At 37.2% G+C, this 26118-nt stretch overlaps 1 protein-coding gene across 26 annotated transcripts in view; it reads right to left on the bottom strand.

The window, feature by feature from the left end:
* The window catches only part of LOC139134984 (IQ motif and SEC7 domain-containing protein 1-like), a 76692-nt gene that overhangs the window by 10984 nt on the left and 39590 nt on the right, over window positions 1-26118 (bottom strand). For 19 of the 26 annotated variants that reach the window (XM_070702120.1, XM_070702113.1, XM_070702116.1 and 16 more), the window contains 8 exons: window positions 15491-17263; window positions 8391-8552; window positions 7853-7967; window positions 6739-6913; window positions 5523-5662; window positions 5109-5228; window positions 4500-4599; window positions 3703-3855 (listed from right to left, as the gene is read on the bottom strand). In XM_070702120.1, coding sequence (XP_070558221.1) covers window positions 3703-3855; window positions 4500-4599; window positions 5109-5228; window positions 5523-5662; window positions 6739-6913; window positions 7853-7967; window positions 8391-8552; window positions 15491-17263 — 2738 coding nt within the window. Of the gene's footprint in view, window positions 1-480; window positions 1153-3702; window positions 3856-4499; window positions 4600-5108; window positions 5229-5522; window positions 5663-6738; window positions 6914-7852; window positions 7968-8390; window positions 8553-15490; window positions 17264-24009; window positions 24030-24482; window positions 24509-25925; window positions 26059-26118 lie in introns of those variants that run through there. The other 7 variants (XR_011552912.1, XR_011552911.1, XR_011552913.1 and 4 more) reach the window with 5 other exon arrangements.

The raw sequence follows: 26118 nt of genomic DNA on the forward strand, positions 1-26118 counted from the left end.
ATTTGTACTTTTATTGTCACTTTTGGTGCTGAGCAAAAAGAAAGATACAAGAAGAAGTGTATCTCCAACACGTTGATATCAAGACGTTAACCACTTGACATACATTGTGTATAAGAAAATTCTGACAAGATCCTATGTGTGTTCACACTATGTTTGGTACCATCTTTTTACAATGTTGTGACAGTCAAGAGGTTAACGAGCTAAACATTTCAAATGTTAAAATTCTGCCCAGCAGCCACTTCCAACAGGACACAGAGATTGGTTGGTATGTAATTATAAGGAGAACAGCCTTTTTAAATATGTATAATATATGTGCATATAATTATTTCTTTGGCAGGCCAACATTCACATTGCTACCAGATTCAATCCATTGTTGTCCGCACTAACTTTTAGCACCAGCAAGATAAATTTCCGTCAGAGTTTTCAGCTCATTAATAGGTATTTTTCTGTAGATGTTGATATTTTGTTACGTAGGCCTACCTTTCCCTTACTTATGATCATTCAGCTTGTGTGCTATTCTCCTCTGGGACCGTTAAAAGTTTATGGTGGAAATGCTAGAGAAAGAGAGCCACTTCAAGCGTGGTTTGCACTCTATTAGGCAGTGTTAGTAACAGAGGGTGGAAACAGTGAAGCACGCACTGAATTAGAGCAAGATAGTACACCCTTACACAAAGTTGAGATTGCCCATGTTAGACAAAGATGTGCACTAGGGTTTGTATGTATAAGAAGCGTTCATTAATCCACAGAGGAAGCTTGTCATTTTGGTTTTAATGTGGGAGTTTTGTTTAACACACAAGTCATTCACGGACAGACACCTCTCTCCAACAAGAAGAGATTTGCAAGTGGACACATGTCTGGACGTAGAAAACAGCGACTGCAAGCAAAGACAAGCAGAGAGAAACACACCGCGCAGTATGTGCAGATAGGAATCACACAAAAAAAACAAAACAGAATAGAAAGGTGGGTATGGCAGTGACAGAGCACATAAATAGACAAAAATACCAAAAATTCACGTTCAATAGGAAAAGGAAATTTTTTTCCAGGCTGTGTGTTTGGTGTGTGCGTGTACAGCTAGAAGGATTCCTATGTGTTAGCAAAGAGCTGATGCAAAAGTCAGACTGTGGCGTATTGTGTTTCCCCCATCAAGGTGACCTGAAGAAAAAATAATGATAAATAAAAATAATAATAAAAAAAAAAAAAGAGGGGGAAAAAAGAAATATGGGAGAAAAAAAAGATATTGTAAAACATTAGTTCAAATGAAACGATTGGTTTTTTTTCTTATTTTTGCCATCAAAATTAAGTAGACAAAACTTAACAAGTCAAAACATGGAGGGTGTAATCAAATAAAACAAAAGAAAAAAAAACAATGAAAGTGTGCAATGAACAATAATCATTCCCATGGTAACAAGCTATGAAAAATAATACAAAACAATGTGCATTTTTTTTTGGCTTTTCTAGAGCTTGTTTCCATATATATGTATTTCCCCTCACATTTGACATTAAAGCATATAAATATAGCACTTTGTACATACTGGCTTCTTTTCATTCAAATACCCAAAACAGATAAACTAGGTCTTTTGTCAAATCTGAAAGTCTGAAATTTGAAACTTTTCAAATCAAGAAGTTAGATAACTTAGTTTGAAACACGATTAAATGCAACAACAGTTGTAAAAACTAAATCTAAAATGGGCAATAATGTAGACACTGCATACTTTCATTGGTTACACAACACATAATATAAACACGAATGTGAAATATGTTACGGTTTGAAAGAAAGAATGTGAAGGCTGCAGAACAAAACAAGTACGCAGTAAAAAAGATAGAAGCTGCAAAGACCTTTTAATTCATTATATATGTTGCCATGCATGCATATTTTTTTTTCCATAAGCGACTATTGGAAGGTAACAATAACAAAGAGTAAGTTGTGTGTTTTGCTGCCGTTTATGAATCTTAGTATTGTTGTATTCAGTTTTCTTTTCTTTTCCTCCATTTTTTTTTTCGTTTTCCAATACATGTGTACTTGGGGTTGAGAACAGAGACACGGTTGGCACTACATAATTTTCGACTAACTCTTGGAAACCTACATCTCATTGCAACACCTGTGCGTAATGGTATTTGTCTTTCGTTTTTTCTGGGAGTTACTGGTATGTCTCACACCTCAGCACACATACTTCAAAGAAGTGGCTTGTGTTTGCTAGAGGGGTACGCTGAGTAAATTCAAGAGCCAAAGCCTTGCAATAAACAGCAATTAGTAGTTTAGTGGTTTTTCAGTCAAAAGTCTAGTTTTGACACTCAGCATACAACACTTTAAGAACACACAGAAGCACAGTTTGATATCGCAGTCTTTGTGTTCCCCACATACACAGGTTGTGTAATACGAGTTTCGAAAGTCACTTTGGTTTCATTCATTTCCATTGACTTCATTTGTGTGGTTCAAACATTTCATCCACATTTGCCAGTGGATAGTTACATCAAGCCTATTGAAAACGATACGGTTGAACCACTAGTCTGGGGGTGTGAGAATTAATGTGTGCCCGAAAGATTGTCATTATAAGAAAATTTACAGATGGTATGAAATAGGCCCATCATTTAATCATATACAAAATGGAAATCCTGCTGATCAGATACAAAAATGACAAGATTTGAGACACTGCCCACAAGGTAAGATGAACAAACTAACCCATTGTTATCAATGGTGAGAGCGGATCTGTGTACAGGGAATTAGGGAGAACCGATCGAACAATAGTGAACTAATTTCTTCTTTGAATGCTGACTGGCCACTTGTAACACTGAATGCAAGAATGAAGACTAACAGGAATAATTTTATTGGCCAAAGATATTCACCACCGCTTACTGACATTTCCAAATCAATAAGCAACATCAAAAACTTTCTGTCTTCCCTGGCAATATTCAGCTGCAGAACAAAGACCTATTCGCACTATGACAAAAATCTCATGAAAGGCTTGTTAACAGACTAAAAAACACAGGTTACTTATTCTGAGATCAGTTTTTTGATTTCCAGGCATTAACACAATTAAAAGTGGGAAGACGTTTTCAGGAGGGGATACTGTTAGATATAGAACATTACACAGTCTGTGGTATGGTTGTATGTGTTAGTTTTTTTTCTAATGTTAATATTGTCAACACCACAAGAATTTTACTAAGCCTGTTATGGTAATTTCAATCCCTCTTTTATAATTGTTACTTGTACACAATTCAAATAGACAATGAGCTTACACCGGATTTCTGTCAGATGCATTTCCTGTGGGTTGTGTGTGCCCGAATAAAGACATGTCTAGAATCTCCCAATTGTTCTTTATTCTGTTCGTACAGCCTAATCAATATCACAAATCTTTTTTAGCCTTCTCATCTGTATTTCAATGTGCATAATGATAACAAACTATTGTGATTCAGTTTTCAACAGAGGAGACAAGACATGTTGGGACCTGGTAGACATGTATGCCATGTGTGTTAGAGTTTCAAATTCAATGCACTGGAATATACATTTTACATATGAACTACATACTTGGCATTCCCTTAACATCTTAAAATCTTTATCACATGCATACCGAAAGCAGAAATTGGGATGTAGATGATGAGTGCAAGACACCAAAACCATGGGATAAGTGGGTTACAGCAATCTTATATAGAAAATTACAGAGTACAACACATCAGGGCTCAATCTTTCAAAAATTCTCTTACCTCCTATCCTGATTTCTTCCATTTCATTCACTTCCAGGATGCACTCTCGCAAGTCGGTGACGAATCGGTTGCGGTCTTCCTCGCTCTGAGCAGTAAATGTGATGAGTATTTTGTTGTCTACTACAGTGATCAGACGAATACCATACTGGTAAGCTGCGCACAATCAAAACAACAACAGAAGCAGTTTGTTAGATTGGATCCCATGCAGGAAAGGACATACGCAGACCTGTCAGAATTTTGAGATGACCCAAACATGGCAAATGATGCTATCATCTGAATACGTCATCTGGGGAGTGGATTCATCTTTGCTCAGTGTTTGCAGTGTTTTCTTCAGAATGATTGTGCAGATTCCCCCTTGTCTAATTCAAATCCCCCTTAAAATAATTACAAGTGTGCAAAATGTGACCCCCTACGACAGGATCTCGGGATATTGGCTCCACAAAGTATTGATGGAGGCATTCTGTACTGTGATCAGTGTCCACAATGTAACATCACAGACTTCGCCTCCAGATTACAAAACTGTGTCTGAATTTACATGAACAAAGTGCAAGCTTCTTATGTATTGGCATAAAATTGACTAAAAGTTCTCTACATGGCCAAGAAGAAACAACAGGAAACAGTTTTTAATTAAATATTTGACCTACACTTTGACCTTGATGTGTAAATACCTTAATAAACCTTCATTTGCATTATTTATTATTGTTTTTGAAGGAGATGGGGACATTCCCCCTTGTGAGAAAAATGTAGAGAAAACATGGGTTGTGTTCTGGCTATTATGAGGTTGGCACCATACTTACAGGGTGTTTCAAATAATAGTACTGTGACACCGTTTATGGGATAGGACTTCTTGTAATTGTATGTGATTGAGGTTTTCCTTCGTGTTAAAATCTTGGTCACCTGATGATGGAGAGAAGAAATAAAGTGACTGGTTCATTCTCGGAAAGTAACCAGTCAAAGGCCAATGTCTTTCATGAAGCTCGTCCTTTGGCAAGAAGACGGTTGAATTGTGAGTCGACTGACAGAGAACATGTTAATTGAACTGCGGCAACCTAATGTAAGCTGTTAAGATCTGTTTACTTTCCTCAGAAAGACATTCTGATAGAAAGTTTCACCAAGACAACAAAGTTTATCTCATATGCAATGGTTTGATGGTTACCTGGGCAACCATGTGTAAACAGATGGTTTATGAATTTCAAAGTCATTCCCGCCTGGACTTTGATCTATCTTGTTGAGCTGACTGGCGAGGTAGCCATCATTGGCAATGTTTCACTTTACTGTTAAAATGCTAAATAACTCCCTACCAATTAGATGCATACAAAAGCTGTGAAGCTACATTGGAAAAAAGGGCTTAGCGCATGTGTCAAACAGTTCTGTGCAACTTGATAAGTGAAATATTCTAGACTTACCACTAAGACATCATTAAACAGGAAGACTTCCCTCTGGTGGGGTTTTTCTCTCTTTGTGGGATCATAGACTTCAAAGAGGCGTACATAGCACACCAGACGCCGATGGGCCTCGGCTAAAATCTGTCAAGGCAAGTCAGTTTATGACATTATCAAGAAATAATGACACTCACTCCATGGTGGCTTAGTTTACACAAGTTCTGTGTCTGGAAAGCTGCTTCGAAAGCTCAAATTAATTTTGTGAAAGGTGCAAGTCCCATGATGAGTTTTCAGTCCCTGATGTTGTTTATTCTAGCTGTAACCTTTTACACTAGTCATAAAAAACTCTCAAGTAATGGTACAATCAGTGAATTTAACATCTGAAAAGCGAAGCAGTCGATCACATATGCATGGTTTGATAACAAAGCTGATACTTACGGGTTTATGCCCAACTATACTTTGGTCAAGTTTGCGAACCTGAGTAACATGATCAACACCTGGCTGAAATTCACGTCGCCTAACTCTGTCATAGATACCAACTAGGTAATCCCTGTCAACATCTTCACCATTGTCAATTCCTGCAAAGAAATGAACATAAATCCTAATTATCAATCTTCATTCGTGCAAATTTTTAATATATAATATACAAACATGCAGTTTGTATGATAGTCAGTGCTCTATGAAACACATTAGTTAGACCAAAAACAAAAGACCAAATGCTTGGCTCAGCAATCTCTTGGTGGCGCTATCACATCAGCTCCTGTGAGAGCAAGAAGCAATGTCGTCCATCATTGAAAATGGTTTTGGCTTTTCAGAATGTTAAACATCCATGTAAATGCAAAATAAACTGAGTCAGATGGGAAGTATGTGTTTTTACTCTTCAAAATTGTTCATTTTATAAAATAAATTTTTGAATCAATGCATTTTATATGTATATATTTTGAAATAAACGTTAGCTAAACAAAGAACAAATTAACTTTTGCTCCACGGTTGGTATTCGGTCCTAACATGACAGTCTTAAGAACAACAGGCTTAGAAAGTGCAGATAATTTCTGTAAAAAATCTCAAATCGTATAATGCTCTCCATATACCATCATGCAAGTTAACCATATATCAAATCACATATTTCACATCAGAATGAGATACTGTAATGCAAGATAATTTGATATTTTTTTGACAAATCAAGATAATCTTCAGCATTATTCTTTGATTTTAGATCAAAAAACAATTATCCTGTGCACTGAATTATCAATTAGCATTATTCTTCAGTAGTTTGTGGTATACATCCGTACATTTCAGCAAATGAGGCAGCAGTGTGAGCCATACGAACAGCGCCACCAGTGTTCAGAGTCAGGTATCTCATCTAAAGCAGTGTTATCTACCTCAGCAATGAACCCCAATATCTGAATTCTCTTACGAGTATCAATCATTCTCTTTCAATACAAAGAGCTCTCTGCAATCAAATTGACAATTTAAACTCAATTGTCATATTTGTGCACAACATACACGTTATATTTCCACTAAGGTTGTATCATCTTCATCGATTTCTCTGTCATTTTCTTGAGTTTTGTTGACATTCATGTAAATGATGATGTGTACCCCTTTGTACCCATCTAATTCTACAACAGGCAAGACAAGAGCATCTTTAACTGACCTCGAAGGTTTCTGAGAAAATCCTCAAGCTTCATTCTTCGTTCTGGTTTGATGTTGGGATTGTGTTGGTCTGTATTCAGCATGATGATGGCAAAGGCCAGGATGAACACCGTGTCCGGATTTCGGAATTTACTGACAACTTTGGGATTGCACATACAGTACCGCTGACCGAAAGCCTATGACGATTCAGACAAGTTGTAGTTGAATATTTGGAATGAATAACCACAAAATTATTAACATCCATGCATCAGAAAGTAGTGATTGAATAACATTTGTGATTGTTGTTGAGTAGATTAAACAATATATTTGCCACAGTTTGGTAATGTAGGGACACCATCCTATGTTAATTTATTTTACCCAATTTTTTTCAAATTATTCTTCTGTTTCGATACAATTCATTCAGTGGTTGCCCTGTGAAGTAAATATCCATGTTCAAAAAACTCACTTAGTATTTATTGCTTTGTATGTTGAATTGCTTTTGTTTGTACAACCTCTTACCGTAGTTCTCTTGTGGAGTTTTTTTCTCACTTCTGTATCTGTGGGTTCATTTTGTCAGGACAATTTTTGTGTCTATTTTTTCGAGTTAAAAGAGTGAGAAAACAGTGCCTGCCAGCATTTAGGTCCTGCTTCACAATTTACAGCAACTCACTTGATGCATTGACTGCCACAGTATTCCACACATTAAGGTAGAATGCGCCTCGGGGACAGATATTCGGACCCTCAAACTTTTACAATTCTTTTCTGATATACCCCTTGTGGGGGTTCGTTTTAAAGCTCTTGGTATAAGAAAACTTTTCAACAGCTTAGTTTTTCGAAATTCAAAAGTTCTATATTTCTCCACAGAGTTAACACAGGGATGGCAGTCATTTTGAATTTCAAATATCGGTAAATCTTGGGTTATTTGTTTCTCTAGTACCAAAATTTGCACGGTGACCCCCGATTTATTCATGATTTTGAAAGAGAATGGTTGAAAGATTCCTTAAGGAAAGTTTGAGCAAAACTCTTTCACTTTCAAGGCGCATACCGTTTGAACCACTGCTCAACAATTCACCATTCTCTGTCCTACAGCAGACCTACCGGTACATGAAAATTCCAACGTGATCGACTGCACTTACCTCCATAAGTCTTTCAATCTTCTGTGCCTCTCCAGGCATCCTGTAGTAAGTTTGGAATTTCCTGAGCGCTTCATCGAGGGGCAAGCCCGCTAGATCAATGTGATCCACAAAATACCTGGCATACACAAAGGGCAGAGGTCAAACACACACCAACCAGGGAGGCGTCATTCACTTCACATCACCAGAGCATGGAAAGACAAGCATACTTTTGTCTGAGCACTAAAGCTGCTCTTGAAATATCACTTCGGTATAGAGCTACCGGTACACATATGATCTAAGAAGCTTGTATTTTAATAAGCAATGGTAACGCTCAGCTGTATCAACAAAATGTTCATATAGATGCCTGGATCAACACCTGTTGCAGTGGATATCATCCAGGGGTATAAAATACATTTACTAATGGTTTTGTGAAGCCGATTACTGCTCTCCTAATACACCATCTCCACACCACCTGTATCTTCAAACAGACTCAACGGTTCATCATCTAAAAACATATCATATAGAACTGTGGAAAAGAGAAAAGCTACAATTCACTCACTCTAGAACTTCCATGTTAAATCTGTTCTGTAGATTGCCTAGATACTCTCCTGTCATCTGTTTACTCACACCCTTTGCCGTTAGAAGGAATTTAGCCACAGACATTGGTGAATTATCCAGGAATTTGTTCTCAATGAGAAGCTTCAATCCTTTTTCTGGTTTCCTACAGGGATAAAAACAAAGGGAAAAGAGAGACATCAGTTCTGGAAGTAAAATCTTCCTTCAGTGAAGAAAGAGATGCAGGAAAAGTTACAGACCTTCAATTAATTGGTTACCATGTACTTCCCGGTATTCGGAATTTTCTTTACAGTGAAAGTTTCTGTTTACTTTGAATATGATAACAACATTTTGCAACAACTAAGCCTTGTCTTGTTGCAAATGATTTTAAAAAACCTGAAGGCAATGATATAGAAGTTAGTACTTTAAAAATTTGGGTTTTTCTTGACAAATCCACGTAGAAATTACAGTAAGTTCACTCATATTCAATTACTAAACGTCATCATGACTACATTTCCTATTTCTTTAAGCTTTTCATACTTTAGGAAAATATCATGATTTACCCATCTATTAGTTTCTTTTCCTCATTTTGTTATAGGATTCCATTAGCTTGTTTAATAGCATCTGGCTATTTGAAATAAGTGCTAATATCAATAAATAAACCAGGTTATTCAGAAATGCTTGGCTTACCAGGAATCGTTATCTAACCCTTAGAGTGCTCTAATTTTTTGCACCAAAATTCAGTGCAACATTTTACCAATTTCATGGATTTGTCTGTAATATTTTTGATAATTCTGGACCAAATGGACTCAACTTTTCATTGGCTACAGTTTTTGACCAAAATTTTGGAAATAATTTAAAAAACATTGTTGGTGTTATATTCTACAAAGGCAACAAGGACTGGTTTTAACAAGAACGCCTACGAATACAAAATGTGTGTACATGCGCTGACATTTATTATATGGTGAATTTACCTTCAGTCTGTGAAACACATCAGGCCCTTGAAATTGTGATGGCAAAATGCTTTTTCTGTAAACAGCATATTGGTATGTTCTCAAAAAACAACAGTGGAAAACCATCTACTATGTGATATGCGAATTTTTCCAAAAAAATTTACTTCCTTTTCAAATATATTCCCTGCCAATATAAACATTGAGGAATTGACCCTTGGATTGTTGGTTTCACAATGAACTCACAGAATCCATATGCTTCCTACTGAATGAAATTCACTGCTTGAAAACTGTTACACTCAATATGGTACAATTTGAGAGCTTTTCCTAAGCCATGTTGGTACATGTTATTGAATGTACAGTTTGTATTGTATGAAAGAAATATGCTATTTGTGGCCGGCAGAAGCAGTTTGCTTATTTGTGATGCACAAAAACCACTAACTCCTACCATGCTCCGCACACAAATAGTACATTGTGACCTTTTTTATTACCACAAGGTTATTTTACATAAATTGCACCGCTCCGGGACTACCTTGATCCGATGGAAAATACATAATGGAACCAAGCCAAAAAATTATTCTTCCAGTCCATACCATTTCATTCAAAACCTAACAGATATGACAGGTTTTCCTTTTGAAAATTACCATACAAATATGCCAATCTAACCAATCCATGATCACTAAAAAGTAATATTTCTCAATACAATTGAACTACGCATAAATTATTAGGTATCCAAAATGTACATGTACAAAAATACAACATGTGTGTAGAAGCAGATGTGAGGCACACGTAAGGAATGATGTATTTCGTTTTCTTCATTATGGTTTTAAGTTATAATTTGTTAATTTTGTCAGTGCTAAAATTTAATTCAAAAGTCATGTGATTCTAATTACACTTTAATGTAATTATCTACCTATTTTCCAATACTGCTGAGGTTAAAGAGGAAATCTCAAATGGAAAAATACCCATTTTCATACGAATGAAAGGTTTGACATTTCTGCAGACTTTCATTTTCATTTTCATGCAAAAAAAAGGGTTTTTTTCACAAAAGTTTGTGATTGTTTATAAAAATTAAACTAAAAACTACAGACACCATCTCGGACACAGGAGGATTGGGAGCAAAATGTCTAATACTGCATAATGTAAGCATTTTAAAAAAGCACAAATTTATTAAACATCAGCAGAAACATGATGCATGTGTGTTATGTAGTATTGATGAACACGTTAAAAAGTTAATTAAAGGAGTATGTATACTAGTAGTATCTCCACATTAGATTTTACTGGTGATTTCAGCAATACAGTCAATTTCTCACTTGTGCACGATGAATAGACCACATATCCCGTCCTTCTCAAGTATCCCACATTATCTTGGCCATCAATATTACCATATCACAGAAGAGCCCACACATTTTCTCGGATATCCTAGCACTAATGTACGTCTAAGACCCTTCAAAAATGTATTTCTGGCAAAATACCAGTTTACATGATGAATAAATCAAGGGAACACCCTGACAAAGTGTACGTGTATAAACAAAGGTAAGGTCGGAACCATGTGAAGAATACCATATTTGCTCAACTCAGAAATATCTGTCTGTAAATCCTTTGATTTGATTGTGCCTGTACTCATATACCAGTAGAATAATATAGCCAGAGTGATGAGTAAATATTGACCTTGTATTTGTAACAAAAAATGGTACACCGGGCAAGGCCTTAGACACCTAGGTTCAAAATATCTTGTATTTGTCACAATCAAAATGAAATGGTAAAGTAAGTACACTGCCTTAGATAATGTGCAAAAATACAAATTCCTTTCAATAAATTTCATGTTTCAGGTACATATCTCATCAAAATGATAGTTTTCCTTCTAAAACCAGAGAAGATTTTATCAGCACTCCACTGATTTAAATGATCAAAGATCATACTGGAAAGTACATGATTTATTACATTAGACTCCTGTTTTAAACCTGAAATCATCCTCCTCTAACTTTATCATTACACGCATTCTGAAAGGTTTTCTCCTATTCAATAAATGACATATTCCAATCTTTACGCTTCACTGTCTTATCTCTAGCACTTATATTTGCGTGTGCATCAGAGTTTGAAGTTTGACCTACGACATCACCAAAGTAACCTCTGACCCTTACTTTACATTAATGACTCAAATGAGAAGGAATATAATTATTTTCTTGAGAAAGATGGTCAACACTTTCTACTCATGACTATGGCACTGCAGTCAGCTCTCCAAAGTCCATCAAATAATTAAACAAACACCATTCTTGCAATCATTAGGAAAATATACTGGCAAATAGACAATGAATTTGCACAGTATCATGGGTTGGCAGCACAAACAATGTGATAGGCTACAGCATAAATACATGAAAAGTTTGGGGGACTTTTATCATTTTTTATTATTTTCTTTATTTTTTTTTTTCATTTATTTATTTATTTTTGCAGATGGACGTCTTATCTAGTAGAATAATTTGTAACTACTCAGGCTTAAATTTTCCCTTACACTTCTCCCTTCTGTTTGAGTTACAAGAACAATGCTTTATAGGTAGGGCAGTGCATGTTACTCAGCAGGGCAAAGAAGATTTACCGTAGTGATTGTGCACCATAATGACAATGCCCAGATTTTTTGCTATGCTTGAAGGACACAATTACATCATTTTTCAAACCCTGGTATATTTTCAGCGAGCCTTGCAAGCCAACTTGACCAATGTTTTCTTGGACTCGTGATGAAGTTTTAACTTGTTACACATATTCGTAGACAGCTGGCTTTTGAGGAAATTTCGTGAAATTTCTACATTGGCTAAAACAGTTGACCAATATTCAACGATAGAGGGCGCTGTGTATTTCTGTTTATACGACACCTAGGCCGGCCAGTCATGCCAATGCCTGTAAAAGACTAGGGAACCCCTAGTAATACATGTATTTACCTGTTTATCACCTATAATAAAAGAACTGATTTCTGAGCACATATGCACACAAATAGTACATTGTGACCTTTGTATTACCACAAGGTTATTTTACATAAATTGCACCGCTCCGGGACTACCTTGATCCGATGGAAAATACATAATGGAACCAAGCCAAAAAATTAAACTTCCAGTCCATACCATTTCTTTCAAAACCTAACAGATATGACAGAATTTCCTGTTGAAAATTACCATACAAGTATGCCAATCTAACCAATCAATGATCACTAAAAAGTAATTTTTCTCAATAAAAATTGAACTATGCATAGATTATTAGGTATCCAAAATGTACATTTACAAAAATACAACATGTGTGTAGAAGCAGATGTGAGGCATGATTTATTTTATTTTCTTCCTTTTGGTTAATTTACAATTTGTAAATTTTGTCAGTGGTAAAATTTGATGAACAAGTTAAAATGTAACTAAAGGAGTATATCTAGTATCTCCACATTTGATTTTACTGGTGATTTCAGCAATACAGTCAATATCTCACTTGTGCACGATGAATAGACCAGATATCCCGTCCTTCTCAAGTATCCCAGATTATCTTGGCCATCAATATTACCATATCACAGAAGAGCCCACACATTTTCTCGGATATCCTAGCACTAATGTACGTCTATGACCCCTCAAAAAATGTATTTCTGGCAAAATACCAATTTACATGATAAATAAATCAAGGGAACACCCTAACAAAGTGTACGTGTATAAACAAAGGTAAGGTCGGAACCATGTGAAGAATACCATATTTGCTCTACTCAGAAATATCTGTCTGTAAATCCTTTGATTTGATTGTGCCTGTACTCATATACCAGTAGCATAATATAGCCAGAATGATGAGTAAATATTGACCTTGTATTTGTAACAAAAAATGGTACACCGGGCAAGGCCTTAGACACCTAGGTCCAAAATATCTTGCATTTGTCACAATCAAAATGAAATGGTAAAGTAAGTACACTGCCTTAGATAATGTGCATAAATACAAATTCCTTTCTATAAATTTCATGTTTCAGGTACATATCTCATAAAAATGATAGTTTTCCTTCTAAAACCAGAGAAGAAGATTTTATCACCACTCCACTGATTTAAATGATCAAAGATCATACTGGAAAGTACATGATTTATTACATTAGACTCCTGTTTTAAACCTGAAAGCATCCTGCTCTCACTTTATCATTACACACATTCTGAAAGGTTTTCTCCTTTCCAATTAATGACATATTCCAATCTTTACACTTCACTGTCTTATCTCTAGCACTTATATTTGCGTGTGCATCAGAGTTTGAAGTTTGACCTATGACATCACCAAAGTAACCTCTGACCCTTACTTTACATTAATGACTCAAATGAGAAGGAATATAATTATTTTCTTGAGAAAGATGGTCAACACTTTCTACTCATGACTATGGCACTGCAGTCAGCTCTCCAAAGTCCATCAAATAATTAAACAAACACCATTCTTGCAATCATTAGGAAAATATACTGGCAAATAGACAATGAATTTGCACAGCATCATGGGTTGGCAGCACAAACAATGTGATAGGCTACAGCATATATACATGAAAAGTTTGGGGGACTTTTATCATTTTTTTACTATTTTCTTTATTTTTTTTATTTTTTCATTTATTTATTTATATTTGCTGATGGACGTCTTATCTAGTAGAATAATTTGTAACTACTCAGGCTAGAATTTTCCCTTCCACTTCTCCCTTCTGTTGGAATTACAAAAACAATCAATACTTTACAGGTAGGGCAGCACATGTCACTCAGCAGGGCAAAGAAGATTTACCATAATGATTGTGCACCATAATGACAATGCCCATATTTTTTGCTATGCTTGAAGGACACAATTACATCATTTTTCAAACCCTGGTATATTTTCAGCGAGCCTTGCAAGCAAACTTGACCAATGTTTTCTTGGACTCATGATGAAGTTTTAAATTGTTACACATATTCGTAGACAGCTGGCTTTTGAGGAAATTTCGTGAAATTTCTACATTGGCTAAAACAGTTGACCAATATTCAACGATAGAGGGCGCTGTGTATTTCTGTTCATACGAAACCTAGGCCAGTCATGCCAATGCCTGTAAAAGACTGGGGAACCCCTAGTAATACATGTATTTTTACCTGTTTATCACCTATAATAAAAGAACTGATTTCTGAGCAAGAAAGCATGGGTAGTCATTAATACACACATTGTCCATGGCTATGAAACTCATCTACCTAAACAAGTCATGCTGAAACACAGGAAGCTCGATAATCTTGCATTCATTGTCACGTCTGGAAAATGAGCTTAAAAGACAATAAGAAGCTATTGAAAAGATTTTGACCAAGGTTTAATGGCTGATACGTGTAGCCGTTATATGACAATTGATCTGAACAGAATAAAACTGTTAATATGGCATCAATAGAACAACTCAATGGTCGCACTGCAGAGAGCACTTTGTGCAGTAACTGAAAAGGTTTTCAGGAACATGTCCAAACCAATCAGGAGATACAAAGTGCTTTGCTTCGACTGGGACATGGGTGTAAAACCATTTCCATGGAAGTGTGGAAAGCTCTTTTTCATCTCCCTACATTCCCTGTTAACAGATTTGATCACCAACCGTTGTACAGAAATAAAAGGTTCCATGAAAAGAACAAGAGGATTTTGGGGAAAGCCGCCTGACATACCAGATAACATCTTGTAACAGAAACTGGATTTTCAATAATACCTTCAACAGCTCAGGTACAACCTCAAAGCTGGATTATCATACCATCATGATTTCAATTTGGCTTAACAGCTTGTCACATTAAACTGCATCAAGAAGATGTCCTACTTTTTCCTACTATATTCATGCTACATATTAATAGTATAATTTTTTTCAAATTGCATAGTTCCCCTAGTTTTGTCACTCATATTTTGTAAGTGCAGTAACCTTGTTTTCATGTTATTTGTATATCAGTGGGTACTAAGTGCTGGGTAAAATTTTGATCAAGATACACTTTGAACTCTGACCTTCAAAACCAAATACTGTCAGCTTGCATTTTACCAATTTGTTTTCGTACACTTGTTAGGAAAGGAAAGGGTCATGATTTCAACAGTACACCTGGCCGGCATTCAGTGAACAATGCTCACCAAAAAAACAAGAGTATTTGATGGGCATATCTTTTGATGTTTACAAAAATTATCAACTTACTTGTTGAATAGGTTCAGTCCTATCCTGTATCTTCTCTTCCTTTCATCAGTCAGAGGCGCAATGTTCAAATTGCTCACAGATGGAGCTGGGGAGTCCTTTTTCCCATGAACAGCCTCCACTTCACTGACACTGATGTTCTCTGAAGTGAGGCTGATACTATCACTACTACCCTGGAAACTATCACTGGTTGCGTTAATTGAGAGGCAGCTCCCGTCAGTACTGAGACTCTCGCAGCTCTCGTACTTTTCCAAGTCAATCGGTTTGGCAATTCCGTTAGCGACTTTGGATTTCTCCACGCCGCCGCTGCTGCCGCTGCTGGAGCTGATGTCGCTCCTGGTGCTCACCGTTGTAGTGGTACTACTGATACTGCATATGCTGCTCCTGTTGCTGGCAGTGCCACTGCTGCCAGTAGAGTTCACAGCACCCACTGAGCTGGCTGCTGCCATGCTGGCGGGTACAGAGCTATCCAGCATTTTCCTCCTCCACACAGGTGATCCCACTGGCTCCTGGGAGCCCAGAACACGTACAACTGCTTTCTGGGGTCTCATGAAATCATCGTGTTCTCTGCTTTTTCTGTGATCTATTTTCCTCTGCAGAGGATCTTGTTCTTTCTTAGTTGTTGGGCTAACAATGGTCCGTTCCTTGCTCACTTTATCATCAATCACAGATTTTGTTCCCTCTGGAGTCGCCACAACCACCTCAGGCACTTTGCTATCCGTAGTCTTTTGTTGCACCTGTATGTTGTCTTTTTCCGGGCTTACATGTTGTTCACCCTTAGAAATACTTCTGGACATGTCAGTGGTAGCTGTATCCCCCGGGGACATTGTCACCGTCCTCTTTTCACCTGCCCCATCTTTCAAAAGAACAGTAACCACTACCGTCGATCCCTTTTTGGGATCACTTTCAGTACTCCCGGCCTTTTTATCATCCGTGTCCATAGTGACGGTATCCAGGGGAACATCCTCCTCCTGTGAGTATGATGCGGTGACCACATCTTCCAAAACTGCGAGAGGGTCAGCATCTGGGTCAGCCCCTTTCACTTCTGATGAGAGTCCTGTAGGATTTGACGAGGGTATCGTCACCTTATCGACGGGGCCGACCTGCCTATTGCTAGCTTCATCTCCATCCTGACTGCTCTCACTTGATGGAGAAACTGCTGAGAGTGAGGTATCTGCATTCTCTGGTATATCCACATGGCAGACAATGTCACTTTTCCTGTTGTCCTGAATTTGATCAATGTGTCTCGCCAGGAAAGCCACCTCTCCGAGATCAATAGTCTTATTGGTTGGATCCTCATCAGTGCTTTCACCTGGTTCAAAGTCTAGCGACACAACACACTTACTGAACATCTTTTCCCATTCCGGTCTGGCTTTTATCGTGGTATACCTCCGACTCATGCGGTTCTCTGATTTGGCGCTCCTTATCTTCTCAAAGTTTCTACTCATTGAATACTGGCGGAACGCCTGCTGAATAATTTTTGCCGCGCGACCGGATTTTCTTCTGCCACCATATTTCTTTTCTAACATTTCCACTTGCTTGCGCTGCAAGTCCGCGGACAATTCATAAGCACTGCTGTAGGCACGTGATCTTTTGATGAGCACATCGTCCTCTCGTCTCTGTTTGATAGATTTCTCTCGTTTTAGAGAGCGTACCCTCTTAACTTCGGCTGACAGTGGCGAGCCGGTGTCCTTTTCAGTGTGGCCAGAAACAGGAGTTGAAGGTTCACTACCTAGATGTAATGCAGGGGTGTGTAATTTTGATGGGGTCTTCTCACTGCAAAATACAAAATAAACATGCAATAAGTCTCCAAAGTTTGTCAAGGTGATAAGAGAAAAGCTGTCTTACCACTGTAAGTTAACTGTGCATAGCACAGATGACAGAAACACAAAACTACATCTAACTCCTTCCACATATTGTCTTTCATATCACAAAATGGCTGACCTCCTTGCTCCATGACATGGAAAAATCTGAAAATTAATAAGTATTTTTAGAAACCATTGCCAGATTTGAAGGTAGTAACACACCACTGAACGTAATTTTGGTGTACATAGGCTTTGTACAATGATACACATGAGTAGAATGCTGTAGAGTTTGAATGTGGTCTCAGGTCACACGTGACTAAGATAACCTGTACTTGCGTCATGGTGAATTAATGAAGAAGTCGGCTGCTGTTTTCATCAGTTTGCAATTACGTGATCACCACAAATGTTTCAAAAGAGTCACATCTGAAAGCAGTGTGCCTAGACGTCAACACCGGGTGTTAATACAATTTGGCACTTATGATGAATGCCGCGAGGGCTAAAACCTCTCTAAAAGACATATTGTCTTTTTGAAAGTTGTACACAAAAACAAAATCAAACAAACACAAGCAGACTGTGCTGTTGTTTGTTTTTGAATTGTAAACAACAAATGTTTGCCCAACACAACAACATTTATAATTTATAAAACAGTTTTTATTCATGGGAAGGGTGATGCAAGGAAGTAAATTTGCCGGGTGGAAATCTTTCATCAATAAAGTTAATTTACCACTAAATAGAAAAATGCCTGTTGTATACTGGATTAGGTTGATGGACAAATGATTATATCAAATAATCCATGCAAGAATTTTTTTTACCTACAGTATTGATGAAACATTTTAAAACATATTGTAGTTTACCATGCCATAGAATTCAAAATATTAGGTAACAGAAAAATTTAGTCCAATTCATATTTTTAATTGATAATCATCTCATCATCAGTTGGTTTACATACTCAGACAATTCTCAGTAAGAAATTTTAATTAATTAACATATTTACTTAGGAATTCACGCATATGATAAAAAACAGCTGTATCATATTTAGGCAAATACCTTACACATATGTATTTTCAAAAAAGTAACTTATCTGTATGTTATGTTACATATTGTGTTCAAAATCGGCACGGTTCCAAATTTATCTTTTCTGAACACCATGGTCACTTTCTAAATATGTACATGGGACATTACACCCTACTCACTGTACGGCATTTACGTAAAACACCAATGTGGGTAACATGGAGTTGTCCCATTTCTATCCAGTGATGACACTCTTGGAAATTTGGAAAGCGATGTGGATATGTGAAAAGAAACGGCCCAGGATGATGCAATGATCAGAGCAGTTAGAGATGTGAGAACACATATCCAGCACCCATGCAATGTCGACACACGGAACAGAAACACACACACACAGCATGATATCAGAAGACAGATGGATGAAGCAGGAATAGTGCTTAGTTTACAACACTAGGAGTCCAATTGGGTGTCAGAGTTACGAACTCGCTCCTACAAAAATACACAAGTGACATGGGTGAAAACAGCTACCCTATATCACTGCAATGTAAACAGGCAACAGTTTCAGGAACATTTTTGTATACAAAAAACACAGAAACGTTCATAGTATTACATAGACATATTGAAATATTTTCTCATTATTTTCCTACAGCAATCAACAATTTTTATCATTATAATAATCATTATTATGGTGTACATTTACCATTTGAACACACACTTATACTGAAGTATGTCCTGACCTTGTATGTGTAATACATATCAGATTTAAAAATTAAACACCATATGAAATATCAAAATACTAAGTTCAATTCTCAAAAAAAGATACTCTACTGTATCACCTAATGTTAACATTGAAGAATAGAATCATTTGTATCACCAATATGGCTCCCATGAGACTGTTTCTAGCTTGCCAATTACACAGTACAGTCCATTGATCTCTCCACACTGATGTACCACACACCCACACTAGGTAAACCTACATTACCAGTAAACGTGGCTGGCAATAAAACATCCCTTCAGCAGTACACCTAGCTTCAACTCAAGTCATGCCAGTTTATAGCTTCCCCTCGTAAAACATCATCTAGTTGATAATGAAAGGATACGGCATTACCTTCAGGTTATTACACTGGCTGAATTCAAGGGTCGGGCACAGCTTTCACTGAGACGGGTAACATCTGCACCAGCACAGCTAATGGGCCCAGCAACAGACACAACCATCACAATGTCACAGATGGGTGCAGTTCATTCGCTCACAAATGCTGCCTCTCTCTCTCCCCGAAACCTCCTTGGTACAACAATGTGATTATCCGATATTCGATAGATTCACATGGCAGCCAAACAATTAAAACCCTATACATACCATTCTTAACTGATTTGTAAAGCATGATGCTAACACAGCTGGCATCCCAAGGATTCTGTAATATTAGTGGGACCCTTTCAATCATTTCCAATTCATACTGGCTTACACATCTTACTGAAATACCCTTATAATTAGCAAGCTTTTAGTCCAAGCAGGCCTCATTTTGACTGACCTCTCTGTATTACTACCGTCAGCAAACTAATTAGAATCTAATATTAGAAACTCAACAGTAATTTCAGCTCCAAAGAAATGAAAGGGAAATGAGAAAGATTGTCTTTTTTTTTTTTCTTTAATACATGTCGTTCTCAGTTATGAAGAAAAACTTGGTGTGTGTACCGTTGCTACGTTATATTTACCAAGGTGCTTCCACATGCATCCATCCGTTATTATCCAGTAGTACTGACAGTTACACTATTTACATCAAATTCATGAATAATTTAAATTCATGAATAATTCTACCAGTGCTGCCAGACTATCATCGTTGACAGATGATGTCAGATGCAAAATAAACACTGTGGTGGTGAGTGTGATGTATCGTGAATTATTCATATTTATCTGAAGAGTAATTGTTCAATGTACGTCACTGACAGGCTTCGGTTTGGTCACACAGGATATCTAACTACCGACGTCATCTGCACATCCTGTAAAGCTCAGAGCTGGGTTAAGAGTCACCATCCAGGTATGCCTGGCTCAATTCTACTGACCACAGATATCTGCTTACAACCCTATACAGATTTCAATGTGCAGTAGTTGACCTTGATCACAAGGACATGGGGTGGAAAAGTGTTTATTATATAATTAGCATATATTAGAAAATTTGCATGCCAGACAAGGGTTAAAGGTGACAAATGTTAATTCTTTGCACACCGAGTAGCATATTTATGATTTCAATGACTGATCTATCAATATTTTTAACAAACATTTCCATCTATTCATCACATAGGTTGTTATTATTTGTATTCCGGAAATTTTGTGAAAATTAAGTTTTACTGTTCTGTCATATGAAAGGCAAGAAATATACAGTACACGGTCGTATCTGTGATCTTGCTAGTGTTACTACTAGGGCTATGCAATATTAAGAATATCACTAACGCAGAGCAATACAAATGTCACTATTTCAAAAAGATAAGGCTATTTAAAGTACATGTACATCAACTTCAACATTGCAATACACTTATTCAGCACACAAAATTTGTGTTGATAGGTTGTTTTGCTTATATCAATCTGCATCCCTTTCATTTTCTTCAACATTTATTTCTCAATCAAAGTCGACACAAGCAGACACAGTTCAGTTACATCACAACAACAGTAGTGATACCTGACACAAGCAGACATAGTTCAGTTACATCAGGACAACAGTAGTGATACTTGACACAAAAATGTTCATGGTTTCATTAAAGCTCATCGCATGATGGTGACGCATAACACAAACCATTTGATTATCTTTGTGCCCTAAAAAGAGAACATCGACCATTCTTTTTATCAAGAGCCAAAGTTAATTTGGCTGCCATGCAATCAATAAATGTTACAGGCCTTATTGATTCTCAGTTATTTACTAAATTTTATCACCTTGCTTAATTAGTGACGTAAAATACAGAGGATCATTGTAGAAACCGCCATCATCACTTCAAAAGGTCAATCAAGATTATACACATAGTGGTTGACCATCAGCGCACTATCTAAGCTGGGTACTATCATTTTCACCCTCACATGATACCAAAGATGTGAAGCCACATAGGTCTGTGCCATGTGACAATCAATCTTGTAAGAAACCTACGATGTAAGACCTCAATAACACCATACCACCAGTGAGGGCAATATTTGTTCAAGGATGTGTTTGCCCAGAATATGATAATCTTCTGTACAAATATGGAATCCAGGAAATAGGAATGGCTTCAATGGAAACACCCTATATAGTTGTGTTTTGACATTCCAGTGTTTTTGTCAAGGGCAGAATCAAGGTAAATTTTACTAGGGTCCCCAAGTCAAGGTACCGGGGTTGCCAACAGTAAATCAATACAATCCTATTAAAGGACATATAAATGGTACCGGGGTTGCCAAACCATGTACCGATGTTCCCAAACCTAGAAAAAAACATTGCATTCTGAATACAAAAGTCAAACACTGAAGTGAAGTTTGGTTCACTGATGGTCACTAAAGAAATGGAAAGCACTTTGAAACAATTAATTCTTAAAACACAGAGTGCTATAAAAGAGTGAAAATTGACAGTGTACCAATACCTGAAAAAACTTCACATCACGCCACCAGAAACTTGTTTTTCCCGTAATACCACCACAACATTTAATGGGTGATACATCTCATGTTGCAGACATCAATCAACAATGATTTTATTTCAGACATTCATTGATCACACTGCTAATAGTAATTTACATATTTTAATATGCAGGGGGAAATGATGCATTGACACTACAGGGAAGATTTCAGACATTCAACAAACAATGAATGAAACCATGGCCCATTAATATTTATAATCAATATTTCACAATGGGATAAAGTCTCTTATCTCTGGGCAGATATTAATCCTGTGTGTGATTATTTCAACAGCTTGTTATCAATATACCATCCAGAGGGAAATGAGTTTTTGTTAATTTTAATAATGAAACGGTCAGACATGTGAAGTTCATCAGCATCTGGTTCATGAACACAATGGCAGATTACCGATATATAGTGATTGACCTTTTTTCAGTTGCCCTAGTATCTTTATTGAGATAATGAATAAAAATAGGCAAAGTTACTACCACCCAATGTCTGCAGGATGATAGGCTCATACACATCTGTGGCTTTTTGTGAATCCGATAACATTACTTTGAAAATTTTTGGAAAATGATGCATTTCTGTAGGTGAATAAATTAAATGCATCTTTAGGTCAGATGGCATAACAACTCATATTTTTTTTTAGTTGGTGTTTCTTTTTTTCCATAATTAGGAGCAACTACAATATTTCTAATGCCAAGAACTATTCACATTTCTGACGGCAACTCAACCTTGCCCATGGTCTACACAAGGGCATTCTCAGCTATAGCATACCAAAGCTCATAGGTCTTGCTAACATGGCATGCACATAAACTATCAAGACCACAGCTTGAATTTCAAGAACTTCAAAGTCTGTCCTCTGAACTCGTAACCTGTACCTTCAAAATGTTAATGCCCAAGGAATTTGGCATAAGTGGATGTTTATGTACTGTAGCACATGAATTTGGCAATTTACTGGCATTCAGGACACTATAAAACTTCTAATCTCAAAAAGTGTGCCTGAACTTCAGTTTTATTGCCCTCTTACACCACTGATGTCCTGGGACTTTCATCAATATTTAGGTATTACAATTGCAAAGTCAATGAATTCAACAGCTACGGCAAAGAATATCCATAAACTGTGTTCAAAATAAAACAAACTTGATTTTACAGTTTCAGATCCAGGAAATTTTGTGTCTATGTGCATAGCAAATTGATAAACCTACTTCTTCCTGCAAATCTAAATTAATAAATTATATTTAACACAGCATTAGACCAAAGTTTCTCCACAAATATAACTCACAGCTTCTGCTTCTTCTTTTGGTTACATCAAAATAGTGCATAGTCACCAATGAAGGTCACCCTTGGCAAATTTGTTAATCCTAATGCCATGTACATTTTGTAGGATACAGCAGATTCACCGCAAATTGCCAAAATATTCAGCTTAACACCTGAAAATACACACCGTCTGCTTGTTGTCCAGTCCAGGTTTCAGACAGTCACACTGCCTTGTTGTAGACCACAAATACCAGGCTACTAAATGAATGTGAACCTTATGGGAATACAAACTCTACGTAATTATTGAAATTGAGACAGTAGACACTACAGGGAAAACCTCAATTCAACCATAAAATACTTGCAATCAAAAATTCATAGGAATATCTGGAGATCCATGTCAATTTATAATAGCACCAAAAACTGTAGCTTTAAACACTGGATTGAAGAAAACCGACAGTAATGTCAACCAGGTGGTGATCAAAACCCCAGGGTCAATGTACATGTATACATGCATGCTGCCAATGATATCAAGGATAACGCTAAGAATTTCCCCGATGGACAACAGAGTTGGAGACAGACAGATCATGGTAACTGAACATGTTGATTGCTTGTACAACATACACACATCAGGATTAAAAATTTTTGAATCCAGTTTCAAGACATGAGATTTACTGACCTACCTGAGTCCGCCAGCATATTTCAAATACACTAATACCACGATGGAAGACATGTGGGTACTGCAGAATTCCATACCGCAATGAATGAAATACTGGTGATGCTGAACTCTATTTACCATAACATTATTACCCCGGGGTTATTACCTCATAAATATGTTACTTGCACCATCTCCCGTGCCGAATATCACATGCCTGTGCTACACTATAGACTTCATACAATATGACAGCTCTGCTACAATGTGCAATGGGGTTGGATGACTCATAGTCCGATTGAATGAGTCCTTGAACTTAACAAAGATGTCTGCAGCACCTATCTCTCACATCTGTCAATTCACTTTCTCAGCTCACTTGGAAATTCCCAGAAATGTTGAGGAAGTGTGCAAATGATTAGGATGTCACAGTGCAATTAAAGAAAAGTATCAGAGACTTAGAAGTATTCACACCTGGCAAACATACATACATGTATCCACAGTGCTGGTGATATTCGCTTACTGTGACTGTGCTAGCGGCTTCGTATTCGCTAAAAGCATTAATTGAGCATGTGAGTGTCAAGATCATAGCAACATATATAAGTTATTTGAAGTCAAATATATTCAAGCATACATAGAATACAATACCTTGCTCTCTTGTGCCTTTCCTTAATTCTGTGGTGAATGACTATGATCTGAATATTACGCTGCGAGAACCTCCGTGGGTGTGTACATTACTTTTTTAGGAAATAAAGATAACCCTGCATGGAGGTTCAAAAGTACAACCGCGCACTGTGCCGGTACAAGTACTACGTTGACGATTTATCAGCCCTGTTGTCATGTCAACCAACCCCGGATCTGATGTAGGCTGCTATTTTGAGATTTGGTACACCGTTTGATTGACAGTGCGCGGTGAATTATGTCAACGATTTTGAATTATCGTGGACGCCTTAAAATACCTGTGCATGTAAATTTATACGTGAAAGCATGTAAAATTGTAATAATCAATTGGCCTTTTGTTCCGTAAACAATACAAATACTTTTAGGTGAGATAAAAGATGACCTGCCGGAATATATACCATGGCTCTCTAGTTACAGTAAACTTCATGACAGTAAAATTCCTATGATGATCAGACAGCATAGTGGGGCACTCCACAGACTCATGTATAGTCCCTTCTCAACAGTTGCTTCCTTAGCTTTATACATTATGACAACAGCAAATTTTACCTGGTATTTCAGGACAGGTCACATGCAGTATGTTAGACTTTCAAAAGCCCATGTCACGGCTACATGTAGAAAATATCTGTTTTAAAATAAAACACATAGTTTGCATATAATCTTTGGTAAATTGGATATGCCAGGCCTTTGACCTCCTGCATTATAAATATGGAACTCAATTTAAACATTTTCATAAATTCTGCTTCAGAAAAGACTGGGTTTTTTATCTCTGTTGTTGTATGTCATACTATCAGGTTCCTCATTTTCATGTGGTGTTCATCTTGTAATCTTGCAGTCACTTATTCATATCCCACAATATACTGGTATGCAATGGTCAATATCTACACAGAGAACACTGAACGTCAATTTAATTTTGTCCACCAGAAATAACAGATGAAGCTTCAATTTCAAGTTATTCAACATTTGACCTACAGTAAACCACAACTGCATTTCATCCTGAAACAGCCATACCGAAACTTCCGCTGTTTTTAATGATGTTCGGGAAGTCGAATTATACGACAACACAAGCAACCGGCGATAACACACATGACTGCGAATGTTTCCACATGGAATTTACTGATAAACACCACACAGGGGACATGGATGAGTCCACCCACAATGCCATGACAGCAGGATGAAACCAGACAATGCCGGAGAAAGAGGAAGCTTTCCACTGTTCAGAAATTAGAAATTGATCACTGCAAGGAGAAACCTTACCGCAACAACAAGGCCAGCTGGACATCTACTAGCTCACACAACTAGCTCACACATAAACCAGGGACAGTATAACTGACCATAGACCCTTGAGTTCTCGAGGGCCAATGAACTGACAGGAAAAGTATTCAACATCGCTCTCTGCCACACAAAACTTGCCTTGTAAGTAGTAAGAAACATACTTCGTATTCTAAACTTCAGAACAGTCCATCCTTCTCGGCAGCATTGGCATACAACTCAGCTATCCTGGTCATTTAGACTGTGGTATTTGCCCATAATCTTCATTTCACTCAGATTGCTTGCCCAAGGCTGGCAAAGATTTCCCAGAATGCAAGTGTAATGTAAACAGTGG

This window comes from Ptychodera flava, chromosome 6, assembly GCF_041260155.1.
Source record: "Ptychodera flava strain L36383 chromosome 6, AS_Pfla_20210202, whole genome shotgun sequence".
In the NCBI taxonomy this organism is placed as follows: Eukaryota; Metazoa; Hemichordata; class Enteropneusta; family Ptychoderidae; genus Ptychodera; species Ptychodera flava.